The sequence below is a fragment of the Ochotona curzoniae genome, unplaced genomic scaffold (assembly GCF_017591425.1).
Source record: "Ochotona curzoniae isolate NIBS_2020 unplaced genomic scaffold, NIBS_Ocur_1.0 contig_2692, whole genome shotgun sequence".
Taxonomy (NCBI): Eukaryota; Metazoa; Chordata; class Mammalia; order Lagomorpha; family Ochotonidae; genus Ochotona; species Ochotona curzoniae.
This window is the reverse complement of record NW_024465556.1, coordinates 18,322,112-18,344,895: the sequence shown is the minus strand read 5'-3', so window position 1 is coordinate 18,344,895 and position 22,784 is coordinate 18,322,112. Positions and strand designations below refer to the sequence as shown.

Genomic DNA, 22,784 nt, shown 5'->3' with positions numbered 1-22,784 from the left:
CCAGCACTTGAGTCTTTGCCACCTAGATGGAGTGCCTGGCTCCTGGCTTCAGCCTGGCCCAGTCCTGGTTGTTGCATTCATTTGGAGAATGAATCAGTACATGGATGACCTTTCTCTGTCACTCTGTGTTGAAACAAATAAACACACTGTTTAAAAAAGAAATAGAAAATAAACCCTTGGGCTGCCCTGACTAGGCCATGGCACCTGCTGGTATGCTGAAGACCAGGTCTGTTGTGGGCTGGCTGGTCAAAGCACCAGCATTCACTGGTATGTGTATTCGCTTATGCAGGAGACAAGACAGAACTTGACCCTGCGCTGGCTGGCACACATAAGAGTCAAGACTAAGATCATCCCAGACAAGGTTTCTTGGGGACTCTCCAAGTAGACCACTGAACTCAGACCGTCTTTGGAGTGCATGTATTGGGACTGAGTCTCCTCAGGTACTGATGGCTGTGCAGTAGACAACATGTCCAGATGCAGACAGCCAGCTCATCTAGGCCAGTAGGTGATGTCAACTGCTTTGTCAGAGAATGGAAAGCAGAATAGGTTGTACAATTATCCTGGCCAAGCTTTGTAGCATGTTCCTGAGTCTGTAGATGCACCAAGCTGAATCCTGTCAACCAACAGACCTGAGAATGGTTTTTTCAGCCCTGGAGTAAGGAAACCAACAACTTCTCAGAACTATCAAAATCATTCAAGTAACACCTTCAGAGTACTCTTCTCCACATCAGGATCTCTAAGGTGTCATCAAATGAACATCCTCCATCCCTGAGTGCTAATATAATTTGACAGCAAGGACAGCCTCATCCCATTATTCCACTACAGACACAGGAGAAAAAAAGAACTGAAACATCTGTCTGACCAAACTTCCTCCATACTCTACCCTTCCCACCTTAATCATGAGGGCACGGATGCTGCTCAGTTGTAGAAATATTAAAAATAAAAAGATTCTTAAAGAAATAAAAATAAGCCTGTATCATACTGTTTTTAAAAGGCTAAAAGCTATACCAAATGTCTTACTGTCTGAATCTTGTAGGTCACATTAACTAAATTGTTACCACAATGAGTATATCATACACCGGTTATATATAAAGTAAGCCAACCTGCAAGTATGTAAAATTACAACAAGCATCTTGTTGATTTTTTTTTAACCCCATAATGAGCCATATCCTGTGGGGAAATAAAACATTTTTATTTCAATAAATATTAATAACAAAATAGATTACTCCACATAAAAATAAAACTAGAATTATGACTGTTACAGTGAAGGAAAATGTTCTAATCTTTACCATTCTTATAAAATTGATATTAATCCTGATCTGGAAATTCGTGTATTGTAATAATTTTCTAACTTACAAAATATATCATTGTTTTATTGGAATGTGGAGGAAAATTACACTTTAAATAAATAAAGAAGGTTATACTAAACAATCACCACGACTTACAAATAGAACTATTCTAGTAGGAGCAAGCTGGAGGAGAGACTATACATTTATTTTTGTGTATAAAAGATTAATTGATAGTTCGTGCTGTTTCAGCAATTGAAGTATTTCTTCAAGCTCACTGGCTCAGTGAGCACCATATGGAGCTTGCTGATCTTCAGATACCAAGAATGTCTCCAAAATACACTTCATTCCAGTGTGTTAAAACTTTCCACGCTGCAGCTGTCGTTAAAACCATGTAATTCTTAGCCGACTATAAATATGCAAATCATATCGCTTAATATGGTTATAGAAATAGAAGGGATTTCTAATGGTATCTACATTTCCATGTGATAAATTCAAGTCTTGGTTAAGAGTGTGGCTTATTAGTGAACTGGCTAACCATTCTGCTTATTTACTGCTGCAGGTGGGGAAAGGATGAGAGGAGAATAAAGGAGAAAATATGAAAGAACAAAAGTCGTACATGTCGACAACAGAATAGTGTGCCACACTGTTAATCAACAAATTTCAGCTACTTATAACACTTTGGGTGAATCTTAGAAATACACTAAAAACTAAAAAGAGCAAAAACAGCAACAATCAAGAGACCAATTACCCTAATTATAAGAAAGTTACATATGTACAATCATACAGTATTTAAGGATATATGTGCAAATCTACATAAATGTGTACAAATATGCATATATTCACAAATGCATCATGGCCATATGTACAGAATATATAGATACACAATTATATGTGTAAATAGGCAAGAAAATGAAAACACAAAAATCAGGATGGGCCTTAGCTCTGTGAGGGACTGGTAAGAGCTTCAAATGAGGGACACAGGCATATGGTTGCAGCATACTGATGTCACACACACTCTTGGATATCTATTAAATAGTTTATGATATAAGAAAAAGGATAAAAGGGAAAAAAAGAGAAATACTGATGTATAATTACCTTTTCTGGGGCACAAGATCACAATTCCCATTTTACCATAGAAAGAGTAACAAGATAAAGACAAGCAGCTATTGTGGGAAAGCAACTCTGTTGTACTCAACATGAACACAAAGTAAGGCAAACTGACCCTTCTCAAGGAAAGGCATTTATAAGATAATCTTTCCTCAATCACCCTTAAGATAATCCTTTCAAAAGTTCTATGGCATATGTTTACATAAACCTATGTTAATGGCATTCAATAAAATTCTAGCATTTTTCTTACTTTCAAAAACAGGTAGGATTTACTGTTCTGTTTAAAGATGGGCGAGACTGGGGCTAACACTGTGTCACGGCAAGTTCAACTGCTGTATGTAATTCTGGTATCCTATGTGCCCAACACTTCCAATCTAGCTCTCCGCTAATGTGCCTGGGGAAGCAGCAGAAGATGGCCCAAGTCCTTGGACTTCTGCCACCCATGCTGGAGATGTGCATGGAGTTCAGACTCCTCATTTCAATGTGACCCAGCTTGGTTGTTGTGGCCATTTGGGAATGCATGAACATATGGAAGATCCCTAACTCTTCCCTCCCTTTCAAAAAAATAAATGTTTTAAAAAATACATAAAAATGGGGCCATATGTGATGGCATTACATACCAGGATTCCAGTTTGTGTCCTGGCTACTCCACTTTCCATCTAATTCCCTTCTTGTGACCTGGGAAAGCAGTAGAGGACAGCCTTGGAACCCTGCACCCATGTGGGAGAACCTGAGAAAGCTCCTGGCTCCTGGCTTTGGACTGGCTCAGCTCTGGCCATGTGGTCACTTGGCTTGTGAACCAGTGGATGAGGATCTTTCTCTCCGTCTCTCCTTCTCTCTGTTAATCTGACATTCCAATAAAAATAAATACATCTTAAAATATATATGAATAAAGGGATGATTTGTTAAAAAATATGCTGCGCTGTCTTGCAATTGAATATTATGTACAACTTTCTACATTTTTAATCTGATGTATAATTTATATAGAAAAAGGGTATAATGTATAAAAAATAATTTCAAAGTTAAAAATTTGCATATACAGAACAATTGGATGTATTCCTTTACAAACTGCCAATGTCATGAAAAAGAAACAGAGACCAAGGTCTTGTCCCACATTCAAGGATACTAAACATACATCACCAGTAATGGCACTGTGTAATTCTCGATTGAATTGTGACAAACAAAATCACTATAAAAGATATTTTGGAGCGAATTGGAAAAATATGAGCACTCTATGTAGTTAGGCAAATATATTTTAACATTCTCTTCATGTTGAGAAACACTTCAAAATAAAAAGGTTTAAAAATGAAAAAAGAAAAACATCTGCAAGGATACATATAAAAAATTTAATTTTTTAATGCTCACTGATTTGGTGAATGTTGATTTCAATCTTTTATTTGCATGTTTCTGAATTTTTAAATTCTCTACAATGAACACGATTATAGTTGAAAAAATTCTAATTATTTGAACGTGATTTGTTGAATACATAATCCACAATCCATGGCTGTTTAAGCTGCCACATTAACCTGTCTTGATGTCTTACAAACATCCAGGATAAGAAAATGTTTTACTGATGATTATAAAACATTCTTCGCTGGGTTGGTACTGTGGCATAGCAGGCAATTGCCAAGTGTGGCACGAGCATCCCACATGGGTGCTGATTTGAATACTGACTGCTCCACTTCTGATTCAGTTCCCTGCTAGAGTGCCTGGGAAAGCAGTGGAAGATGAACCAAGTACTTGGGCTCCTGCACTCGTCTGGAAGACCCAGAAGGTGCTCCTGGCTTTGGATTGCCTCAGCTCTGACTGCTGTGGCCAACTGAGGAGTGAACAAGCAGATGGAAGATCTCTTTCTCTCTCTGTAACTCTGCTTTTCAATAAATAAATAGATTTTTCTCCCTTTCACATCAGGTGGGTAATGTGCCAATGTCACAAAAATGTTAGAAGAAGTCACGTATCACACAAACATCTATCAATCTAAAACAATCACCTTGCTTATGAACCACAAAAGGATCAATAAATAATCTTTTTAAAAACAGTGGTAAAAAATTTCAAAAGAATCATTAAAAAGGATGAAAAATTACCAAAATGTTCATCTACTCAACGTACGAGACATTCCTATAGGATTACATTACAAATAATTTCTAAATGAGCTAACTTCAAACTAGGTAGGAGCCAATTTTTGAAACCCCGACTCTGCACAGTGTCTACGATGCAGATACTAGAAACTGTGGGCTCAAATGTCCACCAGTCTTAGCTTTTAGATTCTTTGCCTTGAGAGTGCAAGTTAGTTTTTTATGAACATTAACTCACAAAACTGAGGGAGTATTCCAGATACTTCATAGCATCCCAGATCACAAGATCCATGATGTTATTTATCCTTTCTACAGATGACAGCTTGTTCTTTGGTTTTGCTCTGAAGGCTTTTCCAACAGCAAAAAGTAACTACTCCCAGACTGAAACAGCCAATTTTGCAAATATCAAGAAAACACACCAACACTGACAAATCAAGAGGAGTCATGAACACTGCCTGAACCTCTGAACCTCAAACCACAAGCTCTTCCCATTTCCCTTAATGTTTCCAGGAACCTTAACTAAGAGCAGTGGTCCAACTTTTTGCTCTGTATCCTGGTAATAAACACGTATACTTCCTTCCACAACCCCAATCAGGATGATACATTAGACGAGTACACCCAAAGTTCGGGATTCTACAACACGTTCCAGAAACAGTCGCAGTACTCATACTACCTGTGAGTCACAAAGAAAAGGGACTGTGCTACCTAAATCAATGATATCTTGGAGTATTTTTTCATTGTTAAGCATACAGGCAAAAGAAATGAATTCTAGAGTACAGATAATTTAAATCTAAGAGATAGAACAATTAAAGAAAAATACATGAAAGTATTTCTAGAAAAGTACTACATCCTGCTATGCATTTGCCACCTAGCAGCTAGTAAACTGACAGCACAATTTGAAAGTCAACCCCTCTTCCTCTGTCTCTCCTCCTCTCTGTATATCTGACCTTCCAATAAATAGATAAATCTTAAAAAAAAAGAAAGTCAACCCCATCTTAAACATTTTGTACTTTTTCTATTCAGAACTTAAAAAGAATACCAAATACCATCTACTTGTGACAACATGCTTTGATAAGTTTGTATGTTTTCCACTCAATTTGTAATATCCTTTCAGAAACAAGCAAAAGTTCCATTAATTTATTTTACAGTATTCCTTGTGATGCATTTTGAAATTCCACATAAGAAGAAAGATGAAGTCTGATTTCAGCATAATAGATGTGAAGTTTGATTAAGAAGGAGCAAATTGAATTCACCTCCTACCTAGCATTTGCATTCTGGAAGATGAAAGGAAATGAAGAGGTCATTTTCACTTTAACATATATTTTTAAAAAGAAAATTTTTCTTTCTACAAACTATCAATCCAAGTTGGACTGATGCTATAACAAAATGATTTTATATATCAAGTTAAGAATTGCCTTAATTCAAACAAGCTAGTACTAATATTCACTGTATTAACAATTTCATGCTTAATGTATAATTTTATCCACATCAGTTACTGAAAACACACATTTGCCTCAGAAAATAAATCCCACATTATGGCTCAAATGGATAGTAGTATAAAAATAAGATAATAATGCATACATCATACTCATTTCACCTTGAAAATTTCTTAAAACTAATTATATCAATTGGCACCGAGAAGCCTCATCTGAACTCCACCTATAAAAATAATGAAGATACCCATTTTGCAAAAACCTAAGAGCAAAGAGCATGTAATGAATAGCTAACTATCAACAGCAGACTGCATAGCATTCCTGGAGATTTCTGAGTACTTCATGCTAAGCACTCAGTGTTCGGTACACAACACTCTCAATAAACTGTGCTCCGACAAAATGCCTAAAATGAACAAGCTAAAATAAACTTTTAATTACAATTTTTTGTAAATATATAAGCCAGTAATCCTATTTTTACATTAATCACTTTACACAATTTGGGCCTTAAAAATTGTGAAAGATATTTCTTATTCCATATCTATGTATGTATTCATATCATATAGCTTGCATTTCACTTGGTTTGTATTGAATAGTAACAGAAGTAAAATAAAAACTGGAGCATCATATTACTGCCTTGTTTTTTATATAGCCTTTTGTACTTCTGAAATCCTATTCACATATTTTACTAACTAACAACCTTTCCCGCCCCCCCAAAAAAAACAAACCATAGAGTATGTTTATTGCCATTTTTCAGAACAGAAAATTAAGAGCTGGAGAAGTTAAATGGACTTGTCATCTCTACATGGCTAAATCGGCCAACAAATCAGAGGTCCCATGGCTCTCAGGTCAGTATTCTAATAACTACATCTCACTACAGAGTACATCTGGCAGGAAGACAAAGCACCCACGTGTAGCTGTATCACACACTCTTGGGGAATAGGTTGAATGGAAAAGATAAAAACTGGGAAATCTACCATCCACGGCTGAAATCAGGTTAAATACAAATGAGCAAGCCCCAGATGCAGTACAGTATGATATCCGTATTTGAAAAGGCTTCAACTAAACAGAATGTAAAAATTGTCGTCACAAAGAGCAATTATCCTGTGTGCCACATTACCAAGAACATTATTAAATTAAAAATTACGATGAGCATTGTTTCTAACTAAGATCCTCACTAAGCCTCAACAGATCAGGCTAAACATTGAACAGGGTTTACTTAGGCTAAACTTCCATTAATTCAAGCCGAAACAAAACTATGTGATTTTTTTTCCCCAGAAATAAGGATTAGAAATTTAACAGCCAGATTTCCCCAACAGGTTAGTTTCAATTGGCATGATAATGAAATTACCTCTCTTAATTCTTGTAAGAAAAAGTGTAGATAAAATGATGTTAACTAGTTATTTCTCTATTGTTCTATTTCTTGCTTCTGTCCACACTTCACCAGGAACGAATCTCTGGACTGACAAAATTGCTTTTCTTTTCTTTTTTTTTTTTTTTTGACATTCTGTTTTCTTCAGGCCCTACAGATCTATAAATTCAACCTCTTTTGCTTGGTGCAGCAGAATACTTACTTCATTTCATAGAATAAAGTACTGTCCATTTCCAGAAACAAAAACCAGGCCACGTAAGATTGCTGGACCGAATTGTTGGAATTCTGCCTTTGACAGATCAGGAAGTCACAAAGAACTCCAAAGAATCTGTTTGGCAGCTGCTTAGCTGCATTGAGAGGCACAGAAAACTTAACAACACAAACCACTTTGAAGTTTACTGTCTTCAGAGAGCCCAGAGGACTGGAGCTGCTTTTAGGCAAGACTCTGACTTTGGCACTGAGTCCCTCCACCCAATCTTTTGGTTATTGGGGGTACCAAGTTGGTTTGTGTTCTGAGAGAACAATTCAGTGCAGAGGACTGGGACCCCAGGTTTAGTTTGCACTGTGAGATAGCACCTGACTTTGAAGTTCCAATGGCCAGTCTATGTTGGGGTGGAGTACTGGATTTATTGGTTTGTGGTGGCTGACAAGCCATTGCCAAAGCTGCAGTATTGGGGTAAAGAGTAAACTGATGGAACTGACACTTTAATTACTGAAAGGATTATGAATTGTGGCTTTCTGAACTTGTAGGTCACATGGGTTCTACGTTATTTTTGCTCGTGAGGTTTCACAAAGGAAATCTCAGCTATCTGACTGAGATTCAAACTCCATTACATAGGATTCTTATTTCCATTTTTTAAAAAAAGATATATTTACTTGACAGAGAAACAAAGAAAGGGAGAGGGAGAGAGGCAGATAAGGAGAGAGAATCTTCCATCCATTAATAAACTCACCAAGTGCTCATAATACCCAGAGCTGGGCCAGGCTAAAGCCCAAAGACAGAAACTCCATCCAGGTCTCCCTCATGCACTTAAGACACCAACTGCTGCTACCTGGGATGCATCAGCAGGAAGCTGGATTGGAAGCAGAGTAGATGAGATTGGAACCAGAGCTCTAACCTGGGCTGTAGGCATTCCAAGAGGTAGTTTAACCTGCCAACGCTTGCCCCTGGGATTCTTGTTGTAAAGATGTAAGTATCTGCCTTCTGTTAATACTTATTGTCTACATGTACAGGCATTAAGGTCCTGAAGGCTGAAAATGCATATTAAGTGGTGAAGTGTTAAACAAAAGATGATTAAAAAGTGATGTTCAAAGCTTCTAAAATGATTAAATTCTTGTCTCTTTTAAAAAGTATTTTTACAAAGACTTCATGGAAAGTTTAATGGACTTGCTGATAAGAATTTCTAAATCCACAAATCTTTTTGCTTGGTTACTGTCCCACCCTGAAGTAAAAAGCAAAGTTAAATAAAGGATTTGTAAAGGTTAAGCCCTTGGGTCAAGCAGGCATAGAAAATGCTCAATTTTCTGAGGTAGTTGTTACATGGTATCATTACGCCCTTAATATGGCACAATAAACAGTATATCTGGTCCTTGTCCTGGGTTCCCAGGACAATTTCAGAACCCTTGGAATGTCCTGTTAGGAATAATTTTGTTATGCTAGTGAGGAAACCCATTACAAGATGGTAGAAATTATTAAAATGCTGGATCAGCCTGACCACAAGGAATGGGGAAGTGTAGCCTACAGGTTACGTTGAATTAAGTGGTCAATGATTCGTTAATCACACCTATGTGAAAAAGTCTTAGTAGACACTTTGGTTGGTAAACAGCCTACACCCTGAATCCTTGGGTGAAAGGACATGGATGTTGTGTGTCCAGGATCCTAATAGATCTTATCTCATGCCTCTCTTGATCTGACTGTTCCTGGATTGGATTCTGTGTAATACAAATAGGTTAAATACAGTGCTTTGTTGAGTGTTGTGAGTCATTCAAGCAAATAATAAGAAGTTAAATCTTGGGATCCCTAGAATTTATAGCCAATTTGTTCAGAAGTCTGGGTACTTAAAAAAAATTTTATTTACTTTTATTGGAAAGGCAGAGTTACAGAGAGACAGAGAGAAAGATCTTGTGCTTGTCGGTTTATTCTCCCAAGTGGCTGCAATGGTTCCCTCGATCTCCCATGCAGGTGCAGGATCCCAAGGCTTTGGGCCATCCTCTACTGCTTTCCCAGGCCATAAGCAAGGAGTTGGATGGAAGTGCAGCAGCTGGGACACGAACCAGCACCCATATCAGATCCCATGGCATGCAAGGTAAGGACTTTAGCCACTAGGCTACCATGCGGGGCCCTATATGAGTATTTTAAAAGCCCAAAAGTTCATTTGGAGTCTAAAGTGGGGCAGTTTTAATGGAATATTGACTTCTTAGACCTGTGAATTATGATGAAACCTACAAGTAGTTACTGTCAGAACTGGAAAAGTAGTTGTTTCTGTTGAGTTACAAATGACATTAAGGGAAAACATAACAACTAAGAAAAAAAAATTATTAAAAGTCTGGAAGACAGGGCAAAGTATTTTTCAGTTTTGTTCCATAACATAACCGGGATATTTTTAGACTGTTTCAAAAGGTGTAACTTTAGGGTTGTCATTCAAACTCAAGAGCCAATATAAAAACCCATCGAATATATAACTTCACATTTTATAAAAAGTATGAGTCAGCAATGAACACAGCAGTTTATTTAGCCAACTAAATATAATTCTGATTATGCTACACATAATCTGTCAGACTGTCCAAATAAGGCCTATTATCTCATCACCTAAGATATTTTAAACTTATCAATTATAATCTATAGTTAGAAAATTTAGTTTGACAAGTTCAGCTTAAAGATCAAATCTTATGATGAAAAGTGATTAACTAGAAAGAATCAAATTTATAGACAACTATTCCACAAATTCGCAGATTCAAACTCATCCAGTAAAAAAAAAAATCATTCATTAATTGAACAGTCAATGCATAAATCTTGTTCGCTCAAACAGTGAAAACATAATTAAGAATGGAAGTCACTGGTGGGATCAGGATGGTGAAGCCCAGCTGTTCTGCTTCCCATCTGGCTTCCTGCTGATGAGCCAGGAAAGCAGCAAAGACTCAAGTGCTCATCCCCCCACCACTGCATGGGAGAATCAGAAAGAGTTCTGGGTTTTTGGTTTTGGCTGGGTCCAGGTCTGGCTATTGTGGTCATCCATGGAGTGATGACCTCGCTCTGTCACAGTCTGTATTTAAAATAAATACAGCATTAAAAAAAAAAATGAAGATCTCTGTGAACTGTTACAGCATGATTTCTGAGATGTACTTAACAATATTAATTAAAAAGCAGCTAAGTGCAGCTAGAACCTATAGTATGCCATCTTTCATGTAACAAAGAAGAAAATGTTTAGGTGCTAATTTGTGCTAAACAAAATTTAGGAATGTGAGTCGGAAACTATTGTAACTTCCTTAGTGGCTAGATGGGAAAAAACAGGGTTGGAGGAATCCAAAAAGTAGGGAAAGAAGTACATATGGGACTCTATGGGAGCAATACTTCTATAAAAACTTCTTTGAACAGTCCTTAAGGCTAGAACGACAAAATATGGAAAACCAGATAAATCAATAAATAAAGTCGTTGGGGAGAGAAAAAGGAACTAACTCCAACAACTGAAAAACAGATGTATGTAAATACCAAATTCAATCTTAAGAGTGGAAACTGGGATAATTTTTTTTCAACCTCTCATAAAAGTAACACTTTTATAAAATAAGATAGATTAACAGAAAAATAAATTAATTTAATTATGCTTTTATATGACTCAGTAACTTTCAGGGAAGTCTCCAAAACCTAAGGTGAATAATACCTATTTTTATGCTAGTGTCCATGAGGCAGGGGGAGCCCCACCGAAATGTGATTGTAAGATGATGATGACGTAATGGACGATTCAAGGGCTAAAACAGAGAAAATACAAGATGAACTTGGAACAATCTGCACTACCACAGAGAAAGCCCTCAAAATATGACAGAGAAGAATCCAGAGAAACTAGGCCCAATTTAAGATCATTTGAATAATAATGAGTATAATGTACTATAACCCACAGAATAGAATATCCAACATTACACTACTAAGACAAAGGGCACATAAAGAGGTAGCAGAGAAGGTACAGTTTTTATTCACATATAATTCCAATTAATAAATGCAGAAGAAATGACAGGAAGAGAAAAATCATCATTTGACAAATGCCACAGTGACAACTGTAGTAGCTGAGACTCATCCACTGATGCTCAAACTAGTGGGTGAAAGAAAAATGGAAGAAAAATAAGACATACTGAAATCTTGACATAATGCATGAAAAATATAGAACAGCATTTCATTGGCATTTCTGCAAAAAATGCATTAGTCAGCCCTACAATTCAGGATAGTCTACACATTCTATACATAGCTAGAACTATTCAAAATTATCATGGTATGGTCATTAAAGAAAAAGAAAGACTGAGGAATTGCTACGCATTGAACAGATTAAGGAAACAAGATAACAGAGGTAACATGGGATCCTGGCTCAAAAAAAAAAGCACATTAGGAGTTTACTAAATATGAATATTATAAGTTATCAAAACTTAAAATTCAATTACGATAAAGTATGATTAACTAATCTATATGCTCTATATAAATACTGGCAAACATCCCCCTTATGTCAAAAGAATTTCACTTTCTTGGCTTCTTGAAATGTACAGAAAAGCTTAAGAGATACATAAAAAACAAGGTCTGCTTTTCTGTTTATTTAATTTTTGAATCATAGGTGTTAAATGTACCTACAAGTGGTCCAGTGTGCTATTTTAAAACATAAACATGCACTTAGCAAATCATGGTAACAATTCTCTTTTCCATATAAAACTCAGGTTTTCTAAATTTTGGTCAAATATTCTCTCTATTGTAAAAAATTTACAGACTTTGTTTATATGGCTAAGCCAAGTTCATTAACATTTAGAAGCATTAAGCGCCTCTTAAAATACACTGAATGAGAACTTTAAATACAAGTTCATTATGTTTGCATAGTGCTATGTGAATCATACTAAAACAATCATAAATTTATAATTCCATAATTGAAAATAAATAAATATAAAGAGGATTTGAAATACTAAATAACACAGGAAGGAACTACTCCATAAAATACTTTATGTCCATAAACAATTCAAACCATTTAAAATTGCTATTTTTTTTTTTAACCAAGGATGGATGGTAGACTAGCTGCAACATAGATGGCAGGAAGAAGACAAAAGGAGCAGGAGAAAAAGGAAATCTTGATAAGGGTGGGAAAGAAAGGAAGACAGATCAACAAAAATCAGACCTGAATAGCCTTTGGCTGTTTCCTAATCCTTCTTACAGCACATCTTTACAACATGCTGCAAACATTAGAAACCTCCTTTGAGTTACATTGATCCTCATTTTTTTTTAATTACTAAAATATAGTGTTAGCACGATCCTCTGGAGAAAGCTAAATTCAGAAGCTAAGCAGCAACTTATGACATTACATACTCATGTTAACTGAAATTTTTATTCTCACCAAAAACCAAAAATATTTTAAAGTATCATACACACATTAGAAGTTTTTTTTGTTTAAAAATGTTACATACATTAAAATATGTATTGATTATTTCAAGGTCAGAGTTACTCAGAGAGAGGTAAAGACAGAGATCTACCTGCTGGCTCGCACCCCAAATGGCCGTAAGCTCAGGATTGAGCAGACTTAAGCCAGGAGCAAGGAGCTTCCTCTGGGTCTCCCAAGTGGGTGCAAGGACCCAAGCACTTGGACCATCTTCCCTTGCTTTCCCAGGCTATTTGTAGGGAGCCAAAGTAGAAGTGGAGCAACCAGTACCCAAACTTGCACCCATATAGAGCTGGCAACACAGGCAGCAGTTTCATCTGCACAGTACCAGCCCTCATTTTGTACTGAAGGACTTGTGTTAAATACACTATGTATATTCCCAGACATCAGCAGTTCCTATCTTCCTTAATTAATCCTTTTATAGAAATTATTATTAAATACAGAGTTTCAGAAGAAGAGGAAGAGACAAAGCTCCTCCATCTGCTGGTTTGCTCCCCAAATACCACACAACAGCCAGGGCTTGGGCAAGCTGAAACCAGAAGCCTGGAATTCCCATCCAGGTCTTTCAGGGGCCCCTTATCTGCTGCCTCCCAGTGTGTGTAATAGCAGGAAAGTGGATCGGAAGTGCAGAGGGTCTGAAACTTGAACCAGACAGAGATGATGGGATATAGGGTCCTTAGTAGTGGCTTAACCTGTTGCATCATGGTGTCTGAGCTTTAGATTCTATCACATCAGAATCCTCTCACTGTTGATGGCAAAACAAAAGGAATGGAGAGAAATCCACACGAATGGTTTCAGAGAGCTGACACCCATCTGTTCTAGCAGACAAGGCATTTTTTGTTGTTGTTACTAAACAGAAGAAAATCATCATTTTAGGTAGAATCTTCTTCCTCACACTTATGTTGGCAACACTCTGACTTAGGAAAGCAAACAACTCATCTCTTCTAGAAGCAGAACATGGATCTAAGTAGCAGCCCTGAGTTCCGGATCCCTGTAAGTTATACAGTTTAAGAAATTAGACCTGCGAAAAGATGTAAAAAACTCAAAATGGAATTCTCACAGGAATAAAATATACATAGACTCAACAGAGAAAACTTTCAAAAACCAAAAATAGCTCATTATAAAACAGTCTCCTAACCAAAAAGAGAATACCTGACTGTGATACATATGCACATGTAATACACATTGACTGCACATATTTACATAAATTATAGATTTTCATATGAAAATAGCAATGTCTTGCATTTTATACATGTATAGAAACTAAAAAATTACTTACATATCTGCATCAGGTAATTTTTGTGCTTTGGAAAAACATACATAGTTAAAAAGAGTAAAATGGAATCAAGAGCTTAAACTAAAACTTATCAAATAAAATCTGCTTGTAGACCCATTGCTGAAAAATTTGTCAGGTGACAAAGCTCAATGACTCCACAATATGGTCCAAAGTCAATGAGGCTGTGTAGTGAAAAGGTGGTTAGGGTTTACTTGTAAAGAACTCATGAAGCCACACACCTACAATCAACTGTAATTTTGAATTGTCAAGGAAAAATTCTTGATGTTGCTGTACCAACCACATCACTTTCCAATGACTCAACAACTACTAACAGCAAAGACAGTCATACCTAACAGTAAAATTTTGTCCACTGTTTTATAAGTCATTTGCTGGCAAACCAAAAATTTTTTAGAAGTTAAATTACCAGTGAGGGAAAGACAGAATAATTTTAATGTCCATGGTCTATAGCAGCAAAGTTTGATATACTGAATCCTGTGTGAGGTCAATAGGTTTAAAATGCATTTCCCTGTGAGGAAATGGGCAACGAGGGAATACTGCCAGCAAAAGGACTGATGAAGCAGAACAATAAATTATCTTTATAAATTGAAATTAGCTGTGAGATTCAAACTACTAACTATATGAGGGAAACTTTTATCTAAAACGTATTACTCGTAATCAATCTGAAACGATTCAAGCGAATTCTTCTGCCCAATTTCAAACTGTATTTTATTATTTTAAATGATCTTAAAGTGCACTGTATGGTTTCCGTGTAGAATTAAGTAGTAACTCTTGACAAAGCAGTTATTATCAAGAGATAATTGACCTTATTTGAGAGAGAAGCATCCTGAGGCAAAGTTGAGTATGGTTAATCCTGGTAGGTTAATTATCTAGTGATTATGGGGCCTTGAAAGGTATTACTTTTAAGAACCATTTGCAAAACGACACTATTAGAAAAAAAACTTCCTAATTTAATAAAAATGAAAAACAAGAATAACAATCACGTTCCTTAGTAATGTACTGCTAGATAATGACTACAAAGCATTTTGCACTATCCGGCATCAATGAATATAATTACCTTCATGAAGAATGTTCTTTATTAACCTGATTTCCTATTAGTCTAGCTAGCCAAAGGTTGTTGCTGAAGTTAAGTGTTTTAAACTTTGAAGATGTCAAAAACAAATTTAAAAAATAATATATGAGAGTTTATATGCTAGAGCAGTTTCAAAAGACCTTTAAAAGTATAACCAATAAATGCAGATGAATGTTTAAAACGCAAAATGCAATATAAAACCGGTTACCCATTTTAAACTGTGGAAACAGAAATTTATTTCTGCATTTTTGAACCTGGGATAAAAGTAAACTACACAAATCAAAAATGAGACACCACTTCATGCCCTTTAGGATTCATTAAAAATTGTAAAATTTAAGTCCTGGTGAGATGTGGAGAAACTGAGATATCATTTACTGAGACTGAGGTATTTAACTGGTGTAATAGCTGTGGAAAATGATTTGGTGGCTCCTCAAAAAGTTAAACATAGCAGTATTACCATATGATGCAGCAAACCCATACGATAGATTCAGCTTATTCACAAGAAGTGAAATAAACCCCTAATATCAATTGTCAACGTGATCCAAATTGTATAAGGTAACACAGGCAAAGTTACAAGACAGTGGAACAGTGGTTATCCAAGGCCACGGATGGGGTTGCATGGAATACACAGGTACTGAACCAGTACAGAACAAGAGGACAATGGTGAAGGGTTAACACTGTGAATGAACTTAATGTCAACGATTCACATACGCAAAATTGGTTGAAATGATCAATTTTATGTATATATTTTAAAACAAAGTAAATAAGCAATTTATTAGTTATACTGCATTATGTCATCATATGGCAATGTTATTCCTATGGATACTTTTATTCTGTCTCAGCCCAAGCAAATTTTTCAGATATTTCTTGGAGAAGAATATCATTTCTCCTGGGCAAATAGAACAAACAGCAGGGCAATATATAGGAAAAACAGCACTCAAAAGGCATCATACATGTCTGCACTAATAATGAAAAAGAACCTAATTAAGGGCAAGTGTGCTTAATCCAGTGGTTAAGTTGCCAATGAAGACATCCATGTCTTATATCTGGGTACATAAGTTGAATTCCTGGCACCGGCTATTAACTCTACCTGCCACTCAACTTAGGCCTGGGAGGCAGCGTTGGCAGCAGTGATGGCTCAAGCCATTGGTTTCCTGCCACTAAGGTGGGAGACCTGGATTGAGTTCCTGGCTTTCATCATTTGGGGGTAGGGGACTGAACTAGAAAGATAATTAGGTGAAGAGAACAAAAACTACTTTTAGAATCAAATATTTCATTTTGTTTCATGTGTATTATTTGCAGGTATGCAAAACATCATAAAGATTTTGGATCATGTTGCTGCTCATAGACATTCTCAAGTTTGTTTCTTTCACTCCCTGAAGATTTGTTTTTATCCACCGACAGGCAGAATGACAGGGAAATGGAGTAAGAAGAGCAGGAGAGGAAAGAGAGCGATCTTCCATTTGCTGCTTTACTTTCTGAATGGCAGCAATGGTCAGGGCTGGATTGAAGTTTTTCCTTTTTGTGGATATGGATAAGCAGCTGCTCTGGAAATACTTGTTAAGTAGAATACTCTTTCTTCATAAAACTGCCTCAGAAAATTTGTTGAAAAATCCATTGTGGGCGGCAGGGAGGAGAGGTGGCAATATGGCACACTATACCAAGCTTCCAACTACGCCACTAGCAGTGCATATGAGTACAGTTCAAGTCCCTGCTGCTCTACTTCTGGATCCAGCCCCCTTATTATGGCCTAGGAAAGCAGTGGAGAATGGCTCAAGCCCTTGGGCCTATGCAGCTACGTGGGATTCCTGGAGAAAGCTCCCGGCATTGGATCAGATCAGCTATAGCTGTTGTGGCCACTGAGGAATGAACCAGCAGATGGAAAGATAATGCTCTCACTCTCTCTGTAAATCTGCCTTTCAAATAAAAATACATAAAACAATCTTTTTTTTTTAAAAAAAGCTGTATTTCTTCATTTAAAAATTATTTAAAATTCTAAGTTGTGCAGAGAGAGAGAGAGAGAGATATGCTTCCATCCATTGCTTCACTCCTGAAATAGCTGTTAGAGGCAGAGATGGGCCAGTCCAAAGGTAGAAGCCAGGAGCTTCATCTAGTTTTCCATGCGGGTGCAGAGGTCCAGCCCTTAGGTCAGTTCTATTGGTATCCCTGGTTCATTACTTGGGAACTGGGTTGAAAGTGGATTAGGAAGGATGCAAACCAAAATGTCCATATGGGATGCCAGTCTCTCAGGGGCCAGTGTTACCCACTACACCACAATGCCAGCTCTACATTTCTAATCTGGATGTTCTTCCTGCTTTATTAACACTGGCTAGAATCTGTACCACAATGCTGAACAGAAGGGGAGATTAAATATACTTAATTTGCTCCTGTTCTTTCACCATCAAGTATGATTTTGACATCTGCATGGAGTTCACAAAGTTTCTTTGCACTCAGTATTTTTTTTTTTTTCAGTAATGGATGTCAGATTTTGTCAAATGCTTTTCTGCGTCTACAGAGATAATCATATACATTGTCTCTTTGGTATGAATTATACAAATGAATTGTTTAAAAAGTAAAAGCAAGTATACACTCCTTGTTATGATAAATTATCTTTTTAAATATAGTGTTGTATGACTTGCTAAAATTACTTTTGAATCAGTGTTTATTTTTTGAAAAGGGAAGTTTTCTTTCAAAAATTATTTTATTTATTTGAAGGACAGACTAACGCAGAGATCTTCATCTGCTGCTCTACTCCCCAACAGGCTGCAAAGAGGGCGTGGGCTAGGAACAGTGGACTGCAAGAATCTAAGAAAATGGGTCTGTTTCTCTGTGTATATGTATGTGTGTCTCTGCCTTTAAAATAAAAATATTTTCAAAATTTTTGTTTTGAATTCTTGAATTTCATGGTACAATTTTATAGAGTCTGGGATTCTGCGCCCCTCACCAAATCCCACCTTCTGACTGATTTTCCACATGCTGTTATAATCGAATAGTCCTTCGTAAGGAGTCATGACTCATCAGTCTATTATTTAAGTGTGCCCCAACATTGCTGGTACAGACAATGTCAGATAGTCTAGCACATTTCATTGTCTACACATAAAAATAAATATTTTTTAAAACAGAAAATTTACACTAACAAGTTTCTTTTTTATGATGGGGAAGGAAGATATAAAACAATTATATACATATATATCTCTTGAGAAATGTATTTTATATTTCCTCACATTTATATCTCTTTTTTTGGGTAAAGAACTGAAGATAGCTCATTATTATTTTAATACTCAAGAACAATGGGTATGAGATTAAAGAGATAAAACTTATATTACCCTACTTGCTTTTTATAATCAAATACGGTATCATTTTTATTACCCTATTAAGTTTCATAACTCAATTGATATTTCCAGTCCATTAACAGTCTTGGACATTTGATTTTGATATTCAACTTAATTTGACATTTATTAAGGAGCTGTATTGTTTCCATTTGTACTATATGCAGATAAAGTTTTTACCAGAATCACTGGCAGGTTACTTGAGCAAAGCTCAGAGTACTAAGCAACTTCACTAGAAATTTATTTATCAGTAAATTTCTGCTTTTTTTTCCCTTTAATTTCACATGAGAGACAGAGAACTCTCAATTGCTAATTACCTGAAATGCCCTCAACAGCCTGGACTAAGCCGGGATCATTCCAGGAGCTGAGAATTTAAGCCAGGTCTTCCAGGGGTGTGGCAGGAACCCAGTTAATTGTGTTATCACTGTTCCTCTCAGGGTCTGCACGAGCAGGAACGCAGATGAAAAACCAGAAGCAGATACTAAACATACACTCATACAGATGCTAACTTTTTAGCTGACTTTTTAAAAAAATATATATTAGAAAGTGAGATACACAGGGAGAAAGGGGAACAAAGAGGAATATCTTGTCCATTGATTCACTCCACAAGTGGCTGCAATGGTCAGAACTGTGCCAATCTGAAGCAGGAGCAAGAAGCCTCCTCTGGGTCTCCCACATGGGTGCAGGGTCCCAAAGTCTTGGGATCCTGGCATATTCAAGTTGACGACGTTAGCCACTAGGTCACAGTGCCGGGCCCCGCCATTATGTCACTTTGTTAATTGCCAAGGATATAGCATTTCCTTCCAGAGATGACTGCATTTGCAGTTACTGACACCATGACATTAATTCTACAAATAATTAAGTTCTTTAATCTCTACCCAGGTGATCACACAAATTATTTTGTGATCAATTTTTATGTTATTCTAAGAAGATAGTGTAGTTATGTTAAATATAAAATCAATCGATTCATTCAATCTATTTTAAAACTACAAGGATGGAGTCAGGATAAACTTATGTGATGTGTTTTTCAAATAAAACTCTTGCATGTTATAAAAGTTCAGAGGTCAACATTCACTTCAAGATACACTGAAGGTCTATTTTTTTTCTGCTTTCATAAAATAAACTACAGATTATACATAAGCTATGCCAAACAAGCAAAACATATTTTTATAGAATTTTTATTATAATTTAGAGTACACAGAAACATAGAAAATAAAAACATAGAAAAAAGTATGAGTTTATAGAAACGTCAGCAGCAATGATATTACTAATCATGCACTGCAATACCAACAATAATACATCATTTGCTTACCATTATTAAACTAAAATTAAATAGTCCCTGATTTTGAAGAGCCAAAAAGAGGAAAAGTGCTCTTTGATATGTAATAGATCAGATATGCATTTGCAAAAACTGACAGGATACAGTAGAAAGGCTGAATTTTACTACAGGTTACTAAAAACCTCAAAAAACACATCTTAACAGTATTTGCTGGGGCCCAGCACAGTAGTCGGAGTCTAAATCCTCACTTTGCATGCACTGGGATCCCATATGGCCACTAGTTCTAATCCTGAGACTCTGCAGCCATGTGGGAGACCTGAAGGAAGCTCCTGGCTCCTGGCTTCAGATCAGCTCAGCTTCGATCACTGTGGCTATTTGGGAAGTGAATTAGCAGAGGGAAAATTTTTCTCTCTGTCTCTCCTGCTCTCTGTAAATCTGACTTTCCAATCAAAAAATTAAATCTTTAAAAAATTTATGCTAAGAGCTTAGAATAGAGCTGACACTGTAGCATAGCAAATGAAGCTGCTACCTACAAATCTGGGATTCCATAAGGGTGCCTGTTTGAATCCTGGCTGCTCTACTTCTGATTCTGCTTCCTGCTAATGAACCTAGAAAAACAGCAGAATACTGATAAAGTCCTAGTTCCATGTATCCACAAGGGAGACCCAGAGAAAGCTCTTGGCTCCTGCTTCCAGCTGGTCCATCCTTGGATGTCGTGGCCATTGGAGGAAAAAACCAATGGAATGAAAATCTCTCTGTGTCTCTCCCTCTCACCCTATCTTTCAAAGACATAAATATTAAAAAAGAAGTTGATAAAGAAATGTTGGCAATATTAAGTGATAACAGCTCTTGTGTAATTCTCAATGACACTCAGGCAAATATTTTCTCATTTACATATTTCTAAACATATACACAAAGTAAGAACAACAAACTGGGTATTTTTGCTTACCGACTCATTTCCAAAAAGTATGTCAACATATGGCATAACTTTCATCAATGATTCCTTGTAGAACTGGCTAATAAATGGTGCAGACAGATTCAAAGTGAAAATCCTGTTGTTCTCAGAAGCATGTTGAGCCACTTTCAATACTGACTCTGGGGATACGGTAAGAAAAAAGCCCTGGTTCAAGAAAAAAGGGAAGAAAAATTAATAAAATAAAGAATGCACCCCCCCCACACAGTTTGGCAAGAATAAAAAAAATGAAAAATTTAAAAAGGAAAATCACATAAAATACCATTATACAATGCAAAGCAGAAGATAGCATTTAATTAGTAGAAAGGTTTGCAACACGAGTATAGTATACTTAATACATGCTATTACTTAACAGGATAAATAGCACATATTTCACTTATATGCTCAATACTGAAAGAACCCCAAGAACCTACAAAAATATAAAATATTGGAAAGACTCACTCACTGAAATAAGTAAAGGCCGATTAGATCCTTCTAGAGACTTATGAACAGCCTGAATTTTAATAATTACTTAGAAAAAATTTACTTAGTAAGATCACAGTTTGTAACTACCTAAAGAAATAGCTTTTTAAAAATAGTTATACAATTTAAAAAATTGTTTCATTTTCATTGGAAAGGTAGATTTATAGAGAGAATGACAGACAGAGAGAAACATCCACAATCCTGTTTCACTCCCCCAATTAGCTACAACGGTCAGAGCTGAGCGGATCCGAGGAACTCAGGAGCCAGCAGTTTCTTCTGGGTCTCCCACACGGATGCAGGGTCCCAGGCCCTGGGCCATCCTCCACTGCCTTCCCAGGCCACAAGCAGGGAGCTGGATAGGAAGCGGAGGAGCCGGGATACGAACCAGTGCCCATACGGGATCCTAGCACATGCAAGGTGAGGACTTTAGCCACTAGGCCTACTGCGTTAGATCCAAGCAACATCTTAAATGTAATTTCCAGGATTTTGAAGTAGAATTTTTAACTAACGAGGAAATAATAATAATGTAACAAAAGCATTTTATTAAAACATGTAAAAACTGTTTAAAACACTATCTATGTCTCCAATATTAGTAAAGAACTTTATTATGATGTATTCATGCTTTCTAGACAAAAATATAATGAGATGCGGATGTATATATAGGGCATGAGTGTAGCCAGTGGACAAGTCAGTAAAGGAATGCTCGAGTGCCAATAACATGAGGATGAATCTAGAAAAATGAGCTAAGAACACAAAGGGCCCTGGGTGTCAGACGAAGAGTCTGTTTGGCAAGTAATCTGGGAGAGAGAGAATGGGTAATGAAGCTTTGCTTCAAGGAAATGAGAATCAACAAAGCAATGAGTATCCAGCTTAAAAGAGATGTAAGGAAAAGTCCATTCAGACAGTAACGAAATCGTCAGTTACTAGCAGTCTGTTTTTGGCTGTGCACAAGGAAGTCACACTAGGAGAATTACAAACAGAATTTTCTGCTTGTTTAAAATATACAAGGCAAAGGAGAAGACTCCAAAAATCAACGATTTTTACAACTGGTTCTATCATTAGGGGAAACAGAAAAATCTGGATTAAGATGCGGCTTAGACGGTAAAGACAGTGTTGAGTTGTGGTTACATGACAGCTGAGGTGTCGAGAAACTCAGAGGAAAGTCTGAGTTAGGACATGGGGTTAAAGGGGCTGTAACTACCTGTGGAAAGAACACTAGACAAGAGGACACAATTTACAAAGTTAGAGCATGGAGGAGAGGGAAAGGGACAAAGAGGACACAGGGGAAGTGATGATGAAAGAGAAATCCAGCCAGTGATTTCAAGTTGTTTAAAGGTGCTCATGGTTATTGAGTGGCACAGGAAGAAAACAGAACAACTCACAGTTGCCGATCAGGAGGAAGCATTTACTGTGACAGTAAAATCAGGCAGCGTGAGCAGGAGCGGTGGAAAGAGAAGGATTATAATTATTGTGAGAGCTTT

General features: G+C 36.7%; 1 protein-coding gene and 1 non-coding gene across 6 annotated transcripts in view; both read right to left on the bottom strand.

The window, feature by feature from the left end:
* Nucleotides 1-22,784, bottom strand: part of ADK (adenosine kinase) — a 440,503-nt gene that overhangs the window by 122,665 nt on the left and 295,054 nt on the right. For 4 of the 5 annotated variants that reach the window (XM_040975994.1, XM_040975995.1, XM_040975997.1 and 1 more), the window contains one exon: nt 20,818-20,988. The exons of the other annotated variant lie outside the window; for it this stretch is intronic. In XM_040975994.1, coding sequence (XP_040831928.1) covers nt 20,818-20,988 — 171 coding nt within the window. The remainder of the gene's footprint in view (nt 1-20,817; nt 20,989-22,784) is intronic. 5 annotated transcript variants of the gene reach the window in all.
* LOC121153548 lies at nt 4,302-4,410 on the bottom strand. The gene has a single exon (XR_005883425.1). It is a non-coding gene; the product is annotated as a small nucleolar RNA U13 (small nucleolar RNA).